Source organism: Ambystoma mexicanum, chromosome 9, assembly GCF_040938575.1.
Source record: "Ambystoma mexicanum isolate Mex_15411 chromosome 9, UKY_AmexF1_1, whole genome shotgun sequence".
Classification (NCBI taxonomy): domain Eukaryota; kingdom Metazoa; phylum Chordata; class Amphibia; order Caudata; family Ambystomatidae; genus Ambystoma; species Ambystoma mexicanum.
In genome coordinates, this window is record NC_090931.1 from 1,428,133,744 (window position 1) to 1,428,148,398 (window position 14,655).

Genomic DNA, 14,655 nt, shown 5'->3' on the forward strand with positions numbered 1-14,655 from the left:
GACGTACCCCGTTAAAGATGAAGATAACCGTGAGAACGGGAGTCGCATGTGGCCTCAAGGAGGGAATCATTATACCGCACAGCCAACTCATTTCAGTGTTGGTCATGAAACAAAGTTACTCTTGAAACAAGTCAATCTAAATTGTGATAATACCGAAGAGCACATTGTTGCAAAGCGGAACATAGAGACAGGAGAACCAGTAGTGCCAATACACTGTGAAAAGAGAAAAGAGCTTAAGTTCAACTTGAACCTGAAGAATAAAAATTATGATAATACGTGAGAGCGAATTACAGAAAAGCTAAAGAAAAAGAGAAGAAACCCTGATAAAAACCCCTTGGGAGAAGGAAAAAGTAAAGAAACAGAGAGAAGGTCAAAGAGACCACAATGAACTGGGCTATAGTGAGAAAAGGGGGACAGATACCCAAACATCAAATGCATCCAAGGATAAACTGAGAGCCACTATATACGGATGGAGCGGAAGAAATTAAGTGGATAGAATGACAGTGTGGACGGAAGGGATCGAATTGGATGACCTGGATGGAACTGGATGACATGGATGGAACTGGATGACATGGACGGAACTGGGCGGATGGATGGAACTGGATGGTTCTGGATGGAACTGGATGGAACTGATTGACTGACCACATGGATGGAGTGGATGGAATCGGATGGCATTGATGAAACTGGATAGTATCTTTGATAGAGTAGATGGAATAGATTGAACTGGACAGAGTGGATGGAACCGGACAGAGTGGATGGAACTGGACAGAGTGGATGGAACTGGACAGAGTGGACAGAACTGGACAGAGTGACAGAACCGGATAAAGCGGACAGAGCGCACAGAGCGGATGAAGCTGATGGAATGGATAGACGGAATGGAGTGGATAGAATTGACAGAATAGGTGGAACATATGGAGTAAACAGAATGGATAGAACAGATGAACTAGAATAGATAGAATGGATGAATTGGACAGAATGCATAGTTTGGATAGAATGGGCAAACTGGATAGAACGGACGAACCAGATAGAATGGATGAACTGGATAGAATAGACGAACTGGACTGAATGGACAAAGTGTACGGAGTAAATAGAATCAGTAGAGTAGATGGAATAGGTAGAATGGATTGAATGAATAGAGCGAACAGATTAAGTAGAATAGATGACATAGATGGAATAGATTGAGTAGATGAAGCAGAAGAATTGGACGGAGTGGGTGAAATGAATAAGACAGAATGGAATGAGTGGAAGCTGTTGGAATTCACCCCGCACGTTGTGTCACTCTGCACCCTGTTCCCTGTGTTGTTGCAATATATCTGTAACCCCCTATATATGCTATATATCTGTATCCCCATATATACCTGTATGGACCCCTGTCCCTATGTTGCTTTGTCCCCACCATCGTGTTTCACGTGTTTGGTCTCAGGCGCTTTACAGATAACCACCATATCACACCACTACGCTCACTATCTACTATACACCATCATTCAACTAGAACACAGCTATACCCTGATAATTCGGCCTAGCTGTTCACATACGAGTACGAACTCATGAACACCTCATCACCCTAATAAAACGTAACGTAACTAGCCGAGCACATTCCGGCCTAGCTGCTCACATAGGCGTTCCTCAGGCCTAACGCAGCCCGAACCCAGTCTGGATGTCCACCCACCAGACTGCACACATCCAACTGATATCCTCAGCACCACCTATCGCTAGGTGACCTATTACACCAGCTGCACACATATCCGGTGCACCCACGCACCATACGACTCCATCTCTCTCTACTGACCTGAACTACGGTTCCCGAAGGCGTTCAACCTACCAGTGCTTTGAGGTCATACCAATGATATATAAAGAGCTATATAAATGCCAAGTAACATAACATAGCATGACAACTTGAGAGCCACTACCTATGATATGATATGGGATTTGTAACGCGCCTATACACAAGTGTTTCAAGGCACGATGAGGCAAGGAAGGGGGAACAGAGGGAGGACAGAGACAACGATCTTACTAGGCCAAGTGACATTGAGATTGTGCAAGTACAGAGGAGGGGGGAGGGGGAAAGTGCTAGGGGTAAGGGGAGCGTGCACTGCTGTACATTGGATCAAACAATAACAAGAAGTGCGGCCAGCAGGTGGCAGGTGCAAGGGTAAGTGCAGAGAGCAGGTGTCCAAAAGAGCAGGTAGGGGGCTGTAGGGTTACAGGTACAGACCCAAGTGCAAGGTTTGCCAGGAGGCAGTGCGGGTGTGCAAGTGGGCGTGCAGGGACCTGAACCCAAAATCAGAGGATAGCCAGGCGACCAGTGCAGTATCAGACAGGAAATCAGCAGGGGAGCAGAAGAGAGAAGGCAGAAGCAAAGAGGATGGTCTTGAGGTGCTTTCGGAACTGGAGATGGTTCTCCTCAAGTTTCAGAGAGTCAGGGAGGATGTTCCAGAGGGAGGCCCCAGGCGAAGAAAGAGATCAACCACCAACTCGTTTCTTGGAGAAGTGACTGACCCTGAGGGTGTTGGAGGTGGAGGAGTGAAGAGCTCGAGTAGGAAGGTATTTACAGAGAGAGAGTTGGAGGTATTGAGGACCCTGGCCCCAGAAGGCCTTGTGGACAATGCAGAGGGTCTTGAACTTAATCCTTGCAGCCACTGGGAGCCAATGCAGAGATTTCAGTGCTGGAGAGATACGATCCCTGGGCTTGAGGCCAAGGACAAGTATCGCAGTCCTGTTCTGGATGAGTTGCAGAGGGCAGAGAGTAGAAGCAGGCAGATTTAGAAAGAGGCTGTTGCAGTATTCCTGCCTAGAGAGAATCAGAGCTCAAGAGGCAGTGAGCTTCTGGGGGAAGGAGAGGAAAGGAAAAATACCTCTGAGGAGGTGCAGTTGGTAGTTTGATTTCTTAGAGACATCAGAGATGTGAGGAGAAAAGGAGAGTGTGGAGTCAAAGATGACCTTGAGGTTCTTAGCCTCATAGGTGGGATCAGGAAGACGGCCAAGGGAGGCCGTCCAGAGAGTGTCAGGAAAGGAGGGTGCAGCTGTGCCGATGAGGAGAACCTCTGTCTTACTGGCATTAAGGCAGAGATCGTTGGCGGCACCCCACTCCTGGATAGCAGACAGACAGTCAGAGAAGGAGAAGAGGTACCAAGAGAGTAAAACTTGTAAAACAACCCTAAAGGAGATTCCTAAAGGACTGACTTACAGTAACCCATTTGAAGAGTTACAGAGATGGATTAAAGAAGTCACAAGGGACTATTTAAGGACCATATATTAATCTACAGATTGATACTAGAAGTATCCGAAGGAAGGGGAGTCATTCGCCAAACCTAAGTTAGTTTATATAGTGGTAGAGTCAGTGAGGGTAGTTTTGGACAGCAGACTTCTTTATTTGGACTTCCACAACAAACTGACAAGCACCTTAGTTAGTAAGATAGGTAGGGACCACCCATAGTTATAGGCCTTATAATTCTTACTTTAATAAATCATCCTGAAACATGTCAGATAAGTGTCCATGTCGTTCTTCTGACCCGCTACACCCTTTCTATGTTATCAATGCTCCTTGTTCCATATTTCTCAATTTTTCAGCTTCACTGATCTTCCCATGTCATTGTCAACTATGCATTCCCCAACTTTATCCTCACCACTGAACCTCTTGGCATATATACATCCTTTTTGCAGTTCATCCTATCTTATCTTTCCTTTGCTTTTCTCCCACGCTCCACAATCTTCTCCTTCGCATTTCCATCTTGGATTCTCAACTCTCTGGATTTCCTTAACCAACTGGGACATAGTCTCATGTTGGCCTTCCTTCAACCGGGGACAGCCCTGTGGTACAACTCAGCACCATCCTATATTGGAATATATTGGAATACCCTTTCCATCACTGCTCACACCCAATCTCCACCCGTAGACATTGCTATACTAACCCCGTCCATGTTTGTCAGATTAAATCCTTCTACGCAGTGTTCCCTTTTGGATTATACAGAGCCGTGTGACATGCTGAATATCTTTCTCCTGTAAGAATTCCACCATTGAACAGCTCCAGGTAATGCCACATGTTTTAAATGTTTCTTCCCACAAAGGTTTAGGGGGCAGGTTGGCCAGGTTTTTTCCCCAGTGGGGGGAACTCACTTCAGATCCCGGGGTGTTGCAAACGGTGAGGGGTTTCCAAGTAGACTTTTATTCACCCACTTGTCAGCTCTCCTTGCCCTTTCCCCTCGTGTTCAACAAGGCCAAGCAGATATTAATAGATGCAGAGGTCTGGAACCTCATTTTCAAGGGGGCAGTGCTTCCAGCCTCCTTCAGGGCCTCCCAGTTCCTGAGCACAATATTCCTAGTCCCAAAGCCCAAGGTGGGCTTTTGCTCAGTTATAAACCTGCGAGCCCTGAACTCATTTGTAGTGTATCAACACTTCAAGATGGAGGGAATTCATCTCCTCAGGGACACCTTTCTCCCAGCAGATTGGATGGTCAAGATAGACCTCAAGGATGCATACTTGGTAGTCCCAGTGTTTCCTCCACATCAGGAGTTTCTACAGTTTCATTGGGGGTCTTGCACTTGGCAGTTTGCTCCCTTCCGTTTGGCCTCTCATCAGCCCCCTGGTGCTTCACCAAGCTAATGAAGCCGGTGATGGCTCACCTCAGGTCCAACGGGATTTGTGTAATCATTTACCTGGACGAAATGCTCCTTTTAGCTCAGAGTTTTCAAATTCTTCAGACTCATCTGGGTTTAACCGTTTATCTGTTACAAGCGGCTTTGTTATAAATGCGAAGAAGTCTATTTTCCAGCCTACGCAATGTATCCAATTTCTGGGCTTCAGTATAGATTCCAAGCAGAGCATCCTTCTCCTTCCAGACTGCAGACTCTACAAAATACGGAAGGAAATCCGCCTCCTCCTCAAGAAAGGGAAGGTCTCCCTCAGACAGCTAGCCAGGGTTGTGGGAATGTTGCCAGCCTCCATTCAAGCCATCTTTCCAGTTCCCCTCCATTACAGGGCATTACAACACCTCAAGGGCAAGCATCTTCCCAGAAATCTATCTTACTCTCAGTTAGTGGTTCTGTCTCCCAAGGCCAGGTTGGAACTCCTTTGGTGGCTCAGGCACATGGATACCTTGAATGACAGAGCGATCTTAGGGCCCACTCCGGATGTCATTCTGGAGTCGGATGCCAGAAGAGCAGGCTGGGGTGCTAGGATAGGGCAGGTGTTGGCAGAAGTGGTCGAGTTTAGAGAAGAGGCTGCAAATCAACTGCCTGGAATTGTTAGCAGGCTCCTTTGCAGTCAAGAATCTTCTTAAGGATCAGGGGAATTGCTGTGTCCTTCTTTGGATGGAAAATATTTCGGCAGTTCGGTACATAAACCATCTGGGGGGGAACCTGTTCCAAGGCCCTAGCAGATTTGGCAAGAGAGTTTTGGCATTTATGCCTAGCCAGGGACCTTTTATTGAAGGCAGAGTATATTCCAGGGTTCAACAATGCAGTAGCAGACTGGAATTCCAGACATCTCCAGGACAGGAGCGACTGGATGTTGGACAAAGCTCTATTTGCCAAGATCTTGTCCCTCTGGGGTCTGATTCAAGTGGACCTCTTTGCCTCGAGACTCAACTGTCAAGTTCCCCGTTTCTACAGTTGGAGACCAGATCCCAGTGTGTTAACAGCCAACGCTTTCCTCCAGGATTGGTCGGTTCCCCCTTCCCTATGCCTTTTCCCGTTTTGCCATGATAGCCAAGGTCCCAGTTCAAGTGCACAAACAGGCTGCGATGCTGGTGTTGGTAACTCCCTTTTGGCCCTCTCAGGCGTGGTTTGCAGCCCTGTTGGAGTTGGCGGTGGATATTCCTCATCTTCTCCCTCTCCACTCCCGGCTCCTAACGGACTCGACAGGTATCCCTCATGAGCTGGTCCTTCAGGGAAATCTCTTCCTTATGGTTTGGAACATTTCAGCTCTTCCTGGTGCTTCCAGGGACTTTCGCAGGACTCTATCTGTAGTATCAAGGAGTTCTGAGCAGCTTCAACCAGATCAGGCTAATCTTCAGCATAGAGTAGCTGGGTTAGCTGGAGTGTGGCTCAACACTTCAATCCCGTTTCTACCCCTCCAGTAGAGGTGGTTAATTTTCTAGTAGAATTATTTAAGGAGGGCAAGGCATACAGAACTATCAATGGGTTTAGGTCAGCCATTTCAGCTGGACATGTGTTGGTTAAAGGTGAACTAGTGGGTAGGCACTTTTTGGTGCACAAGGCCCTCAAATCAAATTTGCATCAAGGTTCCACCTAGGACTAAATATTCTGTCTTATGGGATGGTAATATGGTGTTGGATTTGTTTCACTCTTGGCCTCACGATGAATTGACTTTTCAGCAACTTTTCTCCAAGTTGCCCATGTTGTTATGCCTCATTTCCATTAAGAGTGTCAGATATCAAAGCATTGACTGTTGATAACAAGGTGTTGACCCCTCAAGGGGTTACTTTCTTTGTTTCCAGAAGAACTAAGGGTTTGATTTCCTCCATTTCTTACCCTGCTTTTCCAGAGGATCCATAACTGTGGAGTTAAAGACAGAGTTGGCTTCAGCCGCATAATACCGCTCAGCTGCTCATGACTTATAGGAAACCCCACAAACCGGTGTCCCCTGCCACGTTTGCCAGGTGGGTTACGAAGGAAGCAGGAGTTGACACTTTTTCTTTCGGACCCCATTCGGTTACCGGTGCTATGGCCTCGAAAGCCCCTTTCCTGGGGTGGAAGTCTGGAACAAATTTTGAATGCAGCTGATTGGTCCAGAGAGTCCACGTTCAAAACATTTTACCACAAAATGTATTGATCAGGTTGCAATTAATGTGATGCAAGGGCTTTAAACTTGCATAATATGTAGCCTCCTGTATTGACATAGAATGGCTAAACCCCCTCACTAACGTGAGAAGGGGTTTAGATTCTATTAAAGATGAGGAGGCAGGTATTATCCCACCCACCCACCCTTTTTCATTTCTTTTGAAGTGGTCGAGTTTAGAGAAGAGGCTGCAAATCAACTGCCTGGAATTGTTAGCAGGCTCCTTTGCAGTCAAGAATCTTCTTAAGGATCAAGGGAATTGCTGTGTCCTTCTTCGGATGGAAAATATTTCGGCAGTTCAGTACATAAACCATCTGGGGGGAACCTGTTCCAAGGCCCTAGCAGATTTGGCGAGAGAATTTTGGCATTTATGCCTAGCCAGGGACCTTTTATTGAAGGCAGAGTATATTCCAGGGTTCAACAATGCAGTAGCAGACTGGAATTCCAGACATCGCCAGGACAGGAGCGACTGGATGTTGGACAAAGCTCTATTTGCCAAGCTCTTGTCCCTCTGGGGTCTGATTCAAGTGGACCTCTTTGCATCGAGACTCAACTGTCAAGTTCCCTGTTTCTACAGTTGGAGACCAGATCCCAGTGCGTTAATAACCAACGCTTTCCTCCAGGATTGGTCGGTTCCCCCTTCCCTATGCCTTTTCCCGTTTTGCCATGATAGCCAAGGTCCCAGTTCAAGTGCACAAACAGGCTGCGACGCTGGTGTTGGTGACTCCCTTTTGGCCCTCTCAGGCGTGGTTTGCAGCCCTGTTGGAGTTGATGGTGGATATTCCTCATCTTCTCCCGGCTCCTAACGGATCCGACAGGTATCCATCATGAGCTGGTCCTTCAGGGAAATCTCTTCCTTATGGTTTGGAACATTTCAGCTCTTCCTGGTGCTTCCAGGGACTTTCGCAGGACTCTATCTGTATTATCAAGGAGTTCTGAGCAGCTTCAACCAGATCAGGCTACTCTTCAGCATAGAGTAGCTGGGTTAGCTGGAGTGTGGCTCAACACTTCAATCCCGTTTCTACCCCTCCAGTAGAGGTGGTTAATTTTCTAGTGGAATTATTTAAGGAGGGCAAGGCATACAGAACTATCAATGGGTTTAGGTCAGCCATTTCAGCTGGACATGTGTTGGTTAAAGGTGAACTAGTGGGTAGGCACTTTTTGGTGCACAAGGCCCTCAAATCAAATTTGCATCAAGGTTCCACCTAGGACTAAGTATTCTGTCTTATGGGATGGTAATATGGTGTTGGATTTGTTTCACTCTTGGCATCATGATGAATTGACTTTTCAGCAACTTTTCTCCAAGTTGGCCATGTTGTTATGCCTCATTTCCATTAAGAGTGTCAGATATCAAAGCATTGGATGTGGATAACAAGGTGTTGACCCCGCAAGGGGTTACTTTCTTTGTTTCCAGAAGAACTAAGGGTTTGATTTCCTCAATTTCTTACCCTGCTTTTCCAGAGGATCCATAACTGTGGAGTTAAAGACAGAGTTGGCTTCAGCTGCATAATACCGCTCAGCTGTTCATGACTTATAGGAAACCCCACAAACCGGTGTCCCCTGCCACGTTTGCCAGGTGGGTTACGAAGGAAGCAGGAGTTGACACTTTTTCTTTCGGACCCCATTCAGTTAGCGGTGCTATGGCCTCGAAAGCCCCTTTCCTGGGGTGGAAGTCCGGAACAAATTTTGAATGCAGCTGATTGGTCCAGAGAGTCCACGTTCAAAACATTTTACCACAAAATGTATTGATCAGGTTGCAATTAATGTGATGCAAGGGCTTTAAACTTGCATAATATGTAGCCTCCTGTCTTGACATAGAATGGTTAAACCCCCTCACTAATGTGAAAAGGGGTTTAGATTCTATTAAAGATGAGGAGGCAAGTATTATCCCACCCACCCAGCCACCCTTTTCCATTTCTTTTGCATACAGCTTTGGTGTGAGGTGGTCCAGTCAAGAAGATACATTCATCGTCCCAAGAAGCAGCGGTGTACGAAGTCCTCAGAGTTGGTTGTGGATCGTGTCTCCGTGCTACAACATTTAGTCTTCAGGGTTGGCATCTGGTGTGATGCAGCTGCAGAAGAGGAGTTGATGTTTGAGGAAAGGACTTATATGGGGGTGGGTCTCTGCCTATTGGTTGCCTGCAGGGCATGACCTGGCCTCCATGTTGGTTTTGGGATTCTTGCCTTGGATTTCATTAAATACTGTTTCAGTTGAAGAAACGTATTTATTGTTAAAGTTTTTCTTTGCTGCTGTTGTGTCAGAAGTAAAGATTGAATGCATAATACTCGCCTCCTTGTCTTTAATAGAATCCAAACCCCCTCTCACGTTAGTTTCGTGAGACTTAAGAATTGACTGTTCCTGCTAGAGCTCCCCCAGTGACTCTTCTTAATCAGGCCCACGGCAATTATATTGCTCTCTTCTTCTGTGATAAGATCCTTAAAATCCGCCAAACGATTAATGTAGTGAGATCTTCGCTGCCTGACCCCCCTCTGACTTATGATGCTATAGAGGAAACGTTGCCCACTACTTTTCACTTTAATGCAGTAACAGACAACCTGGTTCTTTCTGCTCTGAACAAACTCCGCTCAGCCTCCCCTTTTGATCCTATCCCGCTTGTTGTGCTGAAAGAGGCTGCTTGTAATGCTATTTCTCTTTTTACGATGGCACTTCATTATTCCTTTACCACCCGGCATATTCCTGCCCTTCTTAAACATGCAATATCGTCTCTGCTCAAAAAGCCTAATCTCGACCCCGCAACTGCGACAAACTTTCGCCCCATCTCCCCTCTCCCAGTATTAATAAAATTGATGGAAACAATTGACACACCTCAATTGTCTTCCTTCTTGGAGGCCAATGCCCTTCTCCATCCTTTTCAATCCTGATCCCTCCCCCCCACCGGGATGGGTCTGAATCCGTAATGGTGGCACTAATGGATGATATTGACTTGCTTCAAGACCACAGAGAGGTGGGAGCGTTGATTCTCCTTGACCTCTCTGTGGCCTGCCTGTATGAGGTGGGAATATCAGGCATACCACTTAAATGGTTCTCCTCTTTTCTATCAGACAAGTCCCAATCAGTCTCCCTCACCCCATTCACATCCACTCCCAGTGGGTTGCATTGTGGGGAACCTCAGGGATCTGCCCTGTACCCTTTGCTTTTAAACCTTTATATGCAGGCAACTTATCGCCAGCCATGGAGTTCATTTCTTTTCCTATGCTGACGATACCCAGATTCTGTTCCGCCTTAACACACCTTCCTCCGATCCTCCCTGTAAATTGAGAAACTGCCTGGCTGCAGTTGGAGACTGGATGGCTAACAACTGGTTAAAACTCAATGGTGAAAAAACAGAGGTTCTGTTGGTTGGTTCAAATGTGGATAGGCATGCTTGGTCTGCTGACCACTGGCCGTCTTCACTTGGCCCTTGTCCTGATCCTGCCCACTTGGTTAAAAGTCTTGAATCAAGGTTATGACTACTGGCTCACGGGAAGCTCAGATCTCGGCAGTTTGCCAGACTGGCTTTCTTAAACCTAAGGTTCTAAAAAAGGTTCTTCCCCTCCTTCCATCGGCTCTTAGGGCCAAAATTATTACAGCTTCAATCATGAGCTCTCTTGATTACTGCAGTGCAATTTACCTCGGGAAACCAGAGAGGCTACTTCAACGACTTCAAACTCTTCAAACCGCTGCTGCGCGTCTTGCCCTCGGAGCCACAAGGCTTGCGCACTCCAGTGAACTTCTTCATCAACTTCATTGGCTTCCCATCAGGAGACAAATTAAGTTTAAGGTTCTCTGTATGGTTCACCGGGCATTTCACAATGTAGGGCCCACATTTCTGCGCTCACGGATTCGGCCTTACACTCCTAATCTACCTTTGCGCTCTGCTAATAAAGTTCTACTACATGTCCCCCGATTCCATCAGATCCTTTTCGGTTCTTGCCCCTACCATTTGGAACTCTTTGCCTCTCGAGCTCTGTAAGCTACATGAGTTTCTTCCATTTCGAAAGGCTGTTAGGACCCTGCTGTTTTAGTTCCTTGACCTTCCCCCTCTCGAACCTCGATACCTCATGGTCTTTGTGCGCTCTATAAATATCACACAAATAAATAAATAATTTAACCAGTGTGAATAAGAGAACACACATGTGTCCCTACAAACGTTCCTTTGCGACAAGTATGGAGCAGCATACAAGTAAATGTGCCCCACCCACACAAAGTCTCTGAAGGGAGCCCCTCTTCTACCATTTGACAAGTTGGAGCCCCCCTGTCCCCGCCCCCTTCCCCGAAGTTTATGTTCAGTTGCGCCCCCGCCTTGTATTAATAAACCACCCCAAGCAAGCACGGCTTCACCAGTAGTTTCAGGTTTCCTTTAGAAGACTCAGACTACATGTACCACAATGCAATGGATGAGATTTGATCCCCAGCCTTTGGTAGAGTGATCAGAAGCAGTGCCGTATTGGCAGTGGGATGTAGGGAAGACCTTTCTTAGCGAAGTTGCGTTCTTGACTGGAACATTTTAGAACTATAGGTTTTTTTTTCTCCAATTGAGAGTTGTTTGCATTGACTTCCATCAGAGGGAGAAGGTGAAAACGTGTCGTAAAATATGAACATTTTGTGCCGAAAAATATTGAGTCTCCTTTCAAAATACAGTAGGTAAAGTTGGTCGTTATGTTACACTGCTTCTGAGAAACATCGGCAGTGTTTTTTATCTCCTCTCGCTGTCACTGTGCGCACTTTATGACTCTGCAGAGAGCATGAAGAGGGCCTGAAGCCCCCGTTTAATGAGGGGAGACTGCGGCAGGTGAGGCCCTCGAACTATGACGGAGTGGGGGTGGGGCGGAGATCATGGTGGTGGGAGTGGCGGCAGAGGCACAGCTGATCGCCTTGATTCACTTGGGGGAGACAGGTGCTTGAGGCAGGCGGGCCTCACCTGCTGTCGATCCAGGGCGCTATATAACTCACCTGCAGAAGCGCCTTTAATCTGTTGTTCGAGCGTTTTAGTTACCTTATAGGTGCAGGTTGGCGTAAGTGTGTTTTTGTTTTGGTCGACAGCAAGCCGTGGTGACTGACTGGCTGCCCGTGACTGGAATCGCTCAGCCAAGAGACTCTTTACTCGAGGTCCGGTGACCCGTCTTGCGTCCCGTTGGAAGGTAATGTGCGCCACTGGCTTGGCGTTCTTTCTCACGTTGTGGTGTGGTGGTCAGGCTGGAGACAGGGGTCCTTTCCATCCGGACCAATACTTGAAGTGTCCACACGCTAGTCTATTCAAGAAAAGAAAATCATTGGGAACTAACGGGCCCCTAAACGTCTATGGCGGAACATAAGCCATATATAACCTGTTAACAGCTAAGGAACATTAAAATGCCGTTTGTGTCCAATTAAAGCTCCGCTACTTTCCTTGAAGTTCTACCCATGTATCCACGGACACTGAATACATTAATATGCTAATCGTCTGGCATACAGTCCCTTGGATCCGGTTCGGCGCACATGTGTGTCGCATTTGAAGGGGGTGATGGGGCGCTACTGAACAAATCCCAGTCTTGCTTAGGCTACGGGCTCCTGTAGATGGACACACGAAGTCATTTTCGTCTCTCCCTAATCGCAGGCTTTCTTTGCACATCGTCTGAACTTCGATTCAGCGCTCCCCTGCCCCCCCTATGGAGGGGGGTGAAGCACACTAGAGTTGATAACCAACCCAGGTTCTCCTGGCTTCGTGTTTCTGGAAGTTGATGTTTGGGTGTTGCTAAAATTCAACCTTTAGGACCACATCCCAGCATCGGGCACTCTGGCATCTCCCCTCAAAGCCTCTTTGCAAATTTTAGCTTCTAACTAAATTTAAAATCTTACTTTCTTGACCCTGTCTATCTAACCTGTTTCTGCAGAACTATGAAGCCCACCCTGGCCAAGAGCAAGGAGACCCCCAGGAACGTGTCCAAGCTGCTTCTCCTGCGGAAAAGCAAAGGGCAGACGAAGAGCAAGGAGAGTTACTCCAGGTTCATCTACAAGGGCCTCAAGCAGGTGAGACCCTGGTAATGGGGTGTGGGGTGGGGGCTGCTCCAAGCATGATCTAAAAAGCCCACTGTAGCTGTTACTCCGAGCTTCCTTAGCGGAGCAAATACTAGGTTAATAGTCCGCAGGGTTGGACTTGGGCATAACATTTTCAGGGTCTCAATGGCAGTGGCCAACAGTCCCAGGTGGTAAATGGTTCTTTTTTTTTTATGTTCACTTAGTACTTAAGGGGGAATGTTTCGGAGACATCACGTGTGAACTATGCACTGAGATTATTTTAATAACGCTGGTCAAACGACTAGCTGCAGTGTGGTGCCTCCTACACCTGGCTTAATTTCACCACCACAATTGGACCCACACTGGCATGTTTAGCCATTGCTGTATAGGCCCCACTGAACCTGCTGATTGGCGTTTGAGGGCATGGGCACCTGGAACGGGGCGTTATTCAGACCAGGATGGTCTTGTGGTGGTTTTGGTTGGGGAGGTGGCTTGCTGCTATGCAACCTGTGATGGTGAGTAATTTGGGTAGGGGTTTCTGGAGCAGTGTTGATCCAGAAGATTGGAGTCCGAAGAAGGCTGATTGGTGGATGTTCTTTGTGGGAGGCACTGCACCTTTAGAAAGATGCCCAGGGGAGGAGAGGGCAGCGGTAGAAAATGCACTATTTGGGCAATAACTAGACCTGTAGAGCGTTGCTTGACAAGAGCACTTGCCTGGAGTTGGCTTTTAAAGCAGGAGACCAGTTTCCATAAAGGTGTAGCTGGGCAGACTGGATGGGTGGAAACCCCAATGGGAAGTTTCTGTAATATAGTAGGACTTGTGACCAATGAAATGACCGAGTGGGTTGCAGGGATGGTCTAGTTCCTCAATGGAGTCTATGGTTATAGGGTCGTGTGTGTAAGCTTATTTTCACCTTGGTAGTATCTCGAAGTACAAAGCTGGGTGTTTAAATATCTGGGGGGCTGGGAGACGCTATTGCATGAGTAGAATCCGGTTTCCCCAGCCTTGAGTTCTTACCCATCCCTCCAGATCCAATCACTGGCCCTCGCTGGGGTCTGGAACCACTAAGTGACTAACTGTGCCTCTTTAAAACCATGTATCTCTGGAGGATGTTCTGGGAGCCTTCAATGATCCAGTTCCTAGTCCATGTCAAGTACTAGTCCTTTTCGTGGCTACTTGGGTTTTGGAATGCATGTGGGCATCCTTTTTGTTCGTTTTTGTGTTTGGTCCTAACCCTATATCTCGTCCCCATACAGATCCATCCTGATCTCTGCCTGTCTCTCAGCGCTATGAGAACTGTGGACTCCATCAATGGGGACCTCTTTGAGCGGATAGCCTCAGAGGCGGCCAGACTGGCCCTCTACAACAAGAGGAGCACCATCACCAGCCGGGAGGTCCAGACCGCAGTGAAGCTGGTGCTACCAGGGGAACTCTCAAAGCACGCCTTATCAGAGGGCACCAAAGCAGTGGCAAAGTACACCTCTTCCCAATGAATTCTCAATTGCTGCTGAAATTATTGATTATTATAGCATGTTTTTATTTTTGTTAAATAAAGGTGTTTTTAACATTCGTGTTTTTGTGAGTGCATGTTTTCACAACTGATGCATTTCTATTGTGTGGAGACTTGATTTGGGCATGTGGCAGGTTTAAGATGAAGGGTCCAAATGCATTGGGGTGGCCAAAGGACCTTTGGGGAGCTGCGGGGAGGTCATGAATGCGTTGCTTGGACTGAGTGCTTTATTAAAGGGAGCCCTTTTTTTTCTGATATCCTCATGTGCACTGTGCAAGAGGCCTGCAGAAGATAAGGAGATGCTTGGTCATTATTGCCAGTAGCCTACTTTAGGAGGCTCTGAAGCT

The 14,655-nt window shown here is 47.1% G+C and overlaps 1 protein-coding gene across 1 annotated transcript; it reads left to right on the top strand.

The window, feature by feature from the left end:
- The first annotated feature begins 11,699 nt into the window (after positions 1 to 11,699).
- On the top strand, positions 11,700 to 14,367 carry LOC138489809 (histone H2B type 1-L-like). The gene is made up of 3 exons (XM_069617393.1): positions 11,700 to 11,941; positions 12,674 to 12,809; positions 14,055 to 14,367. Exons 2-3 carry the CDS (start codon positions 12,678 to 12,680, stop codon positions 14,289 to 14,291), a joined length of 369 nt encoding a protein of 122 aa, XP_069473494.1. The 5' UTR covers positions 11,700 to 11,941; positions 12,674 to 12,677; the 3' UTR covers positions 14,292 to 14,367.
- The last annotated feature ends 288 nt before the right edge of the window (positions 14,368 to 14,655 follow it).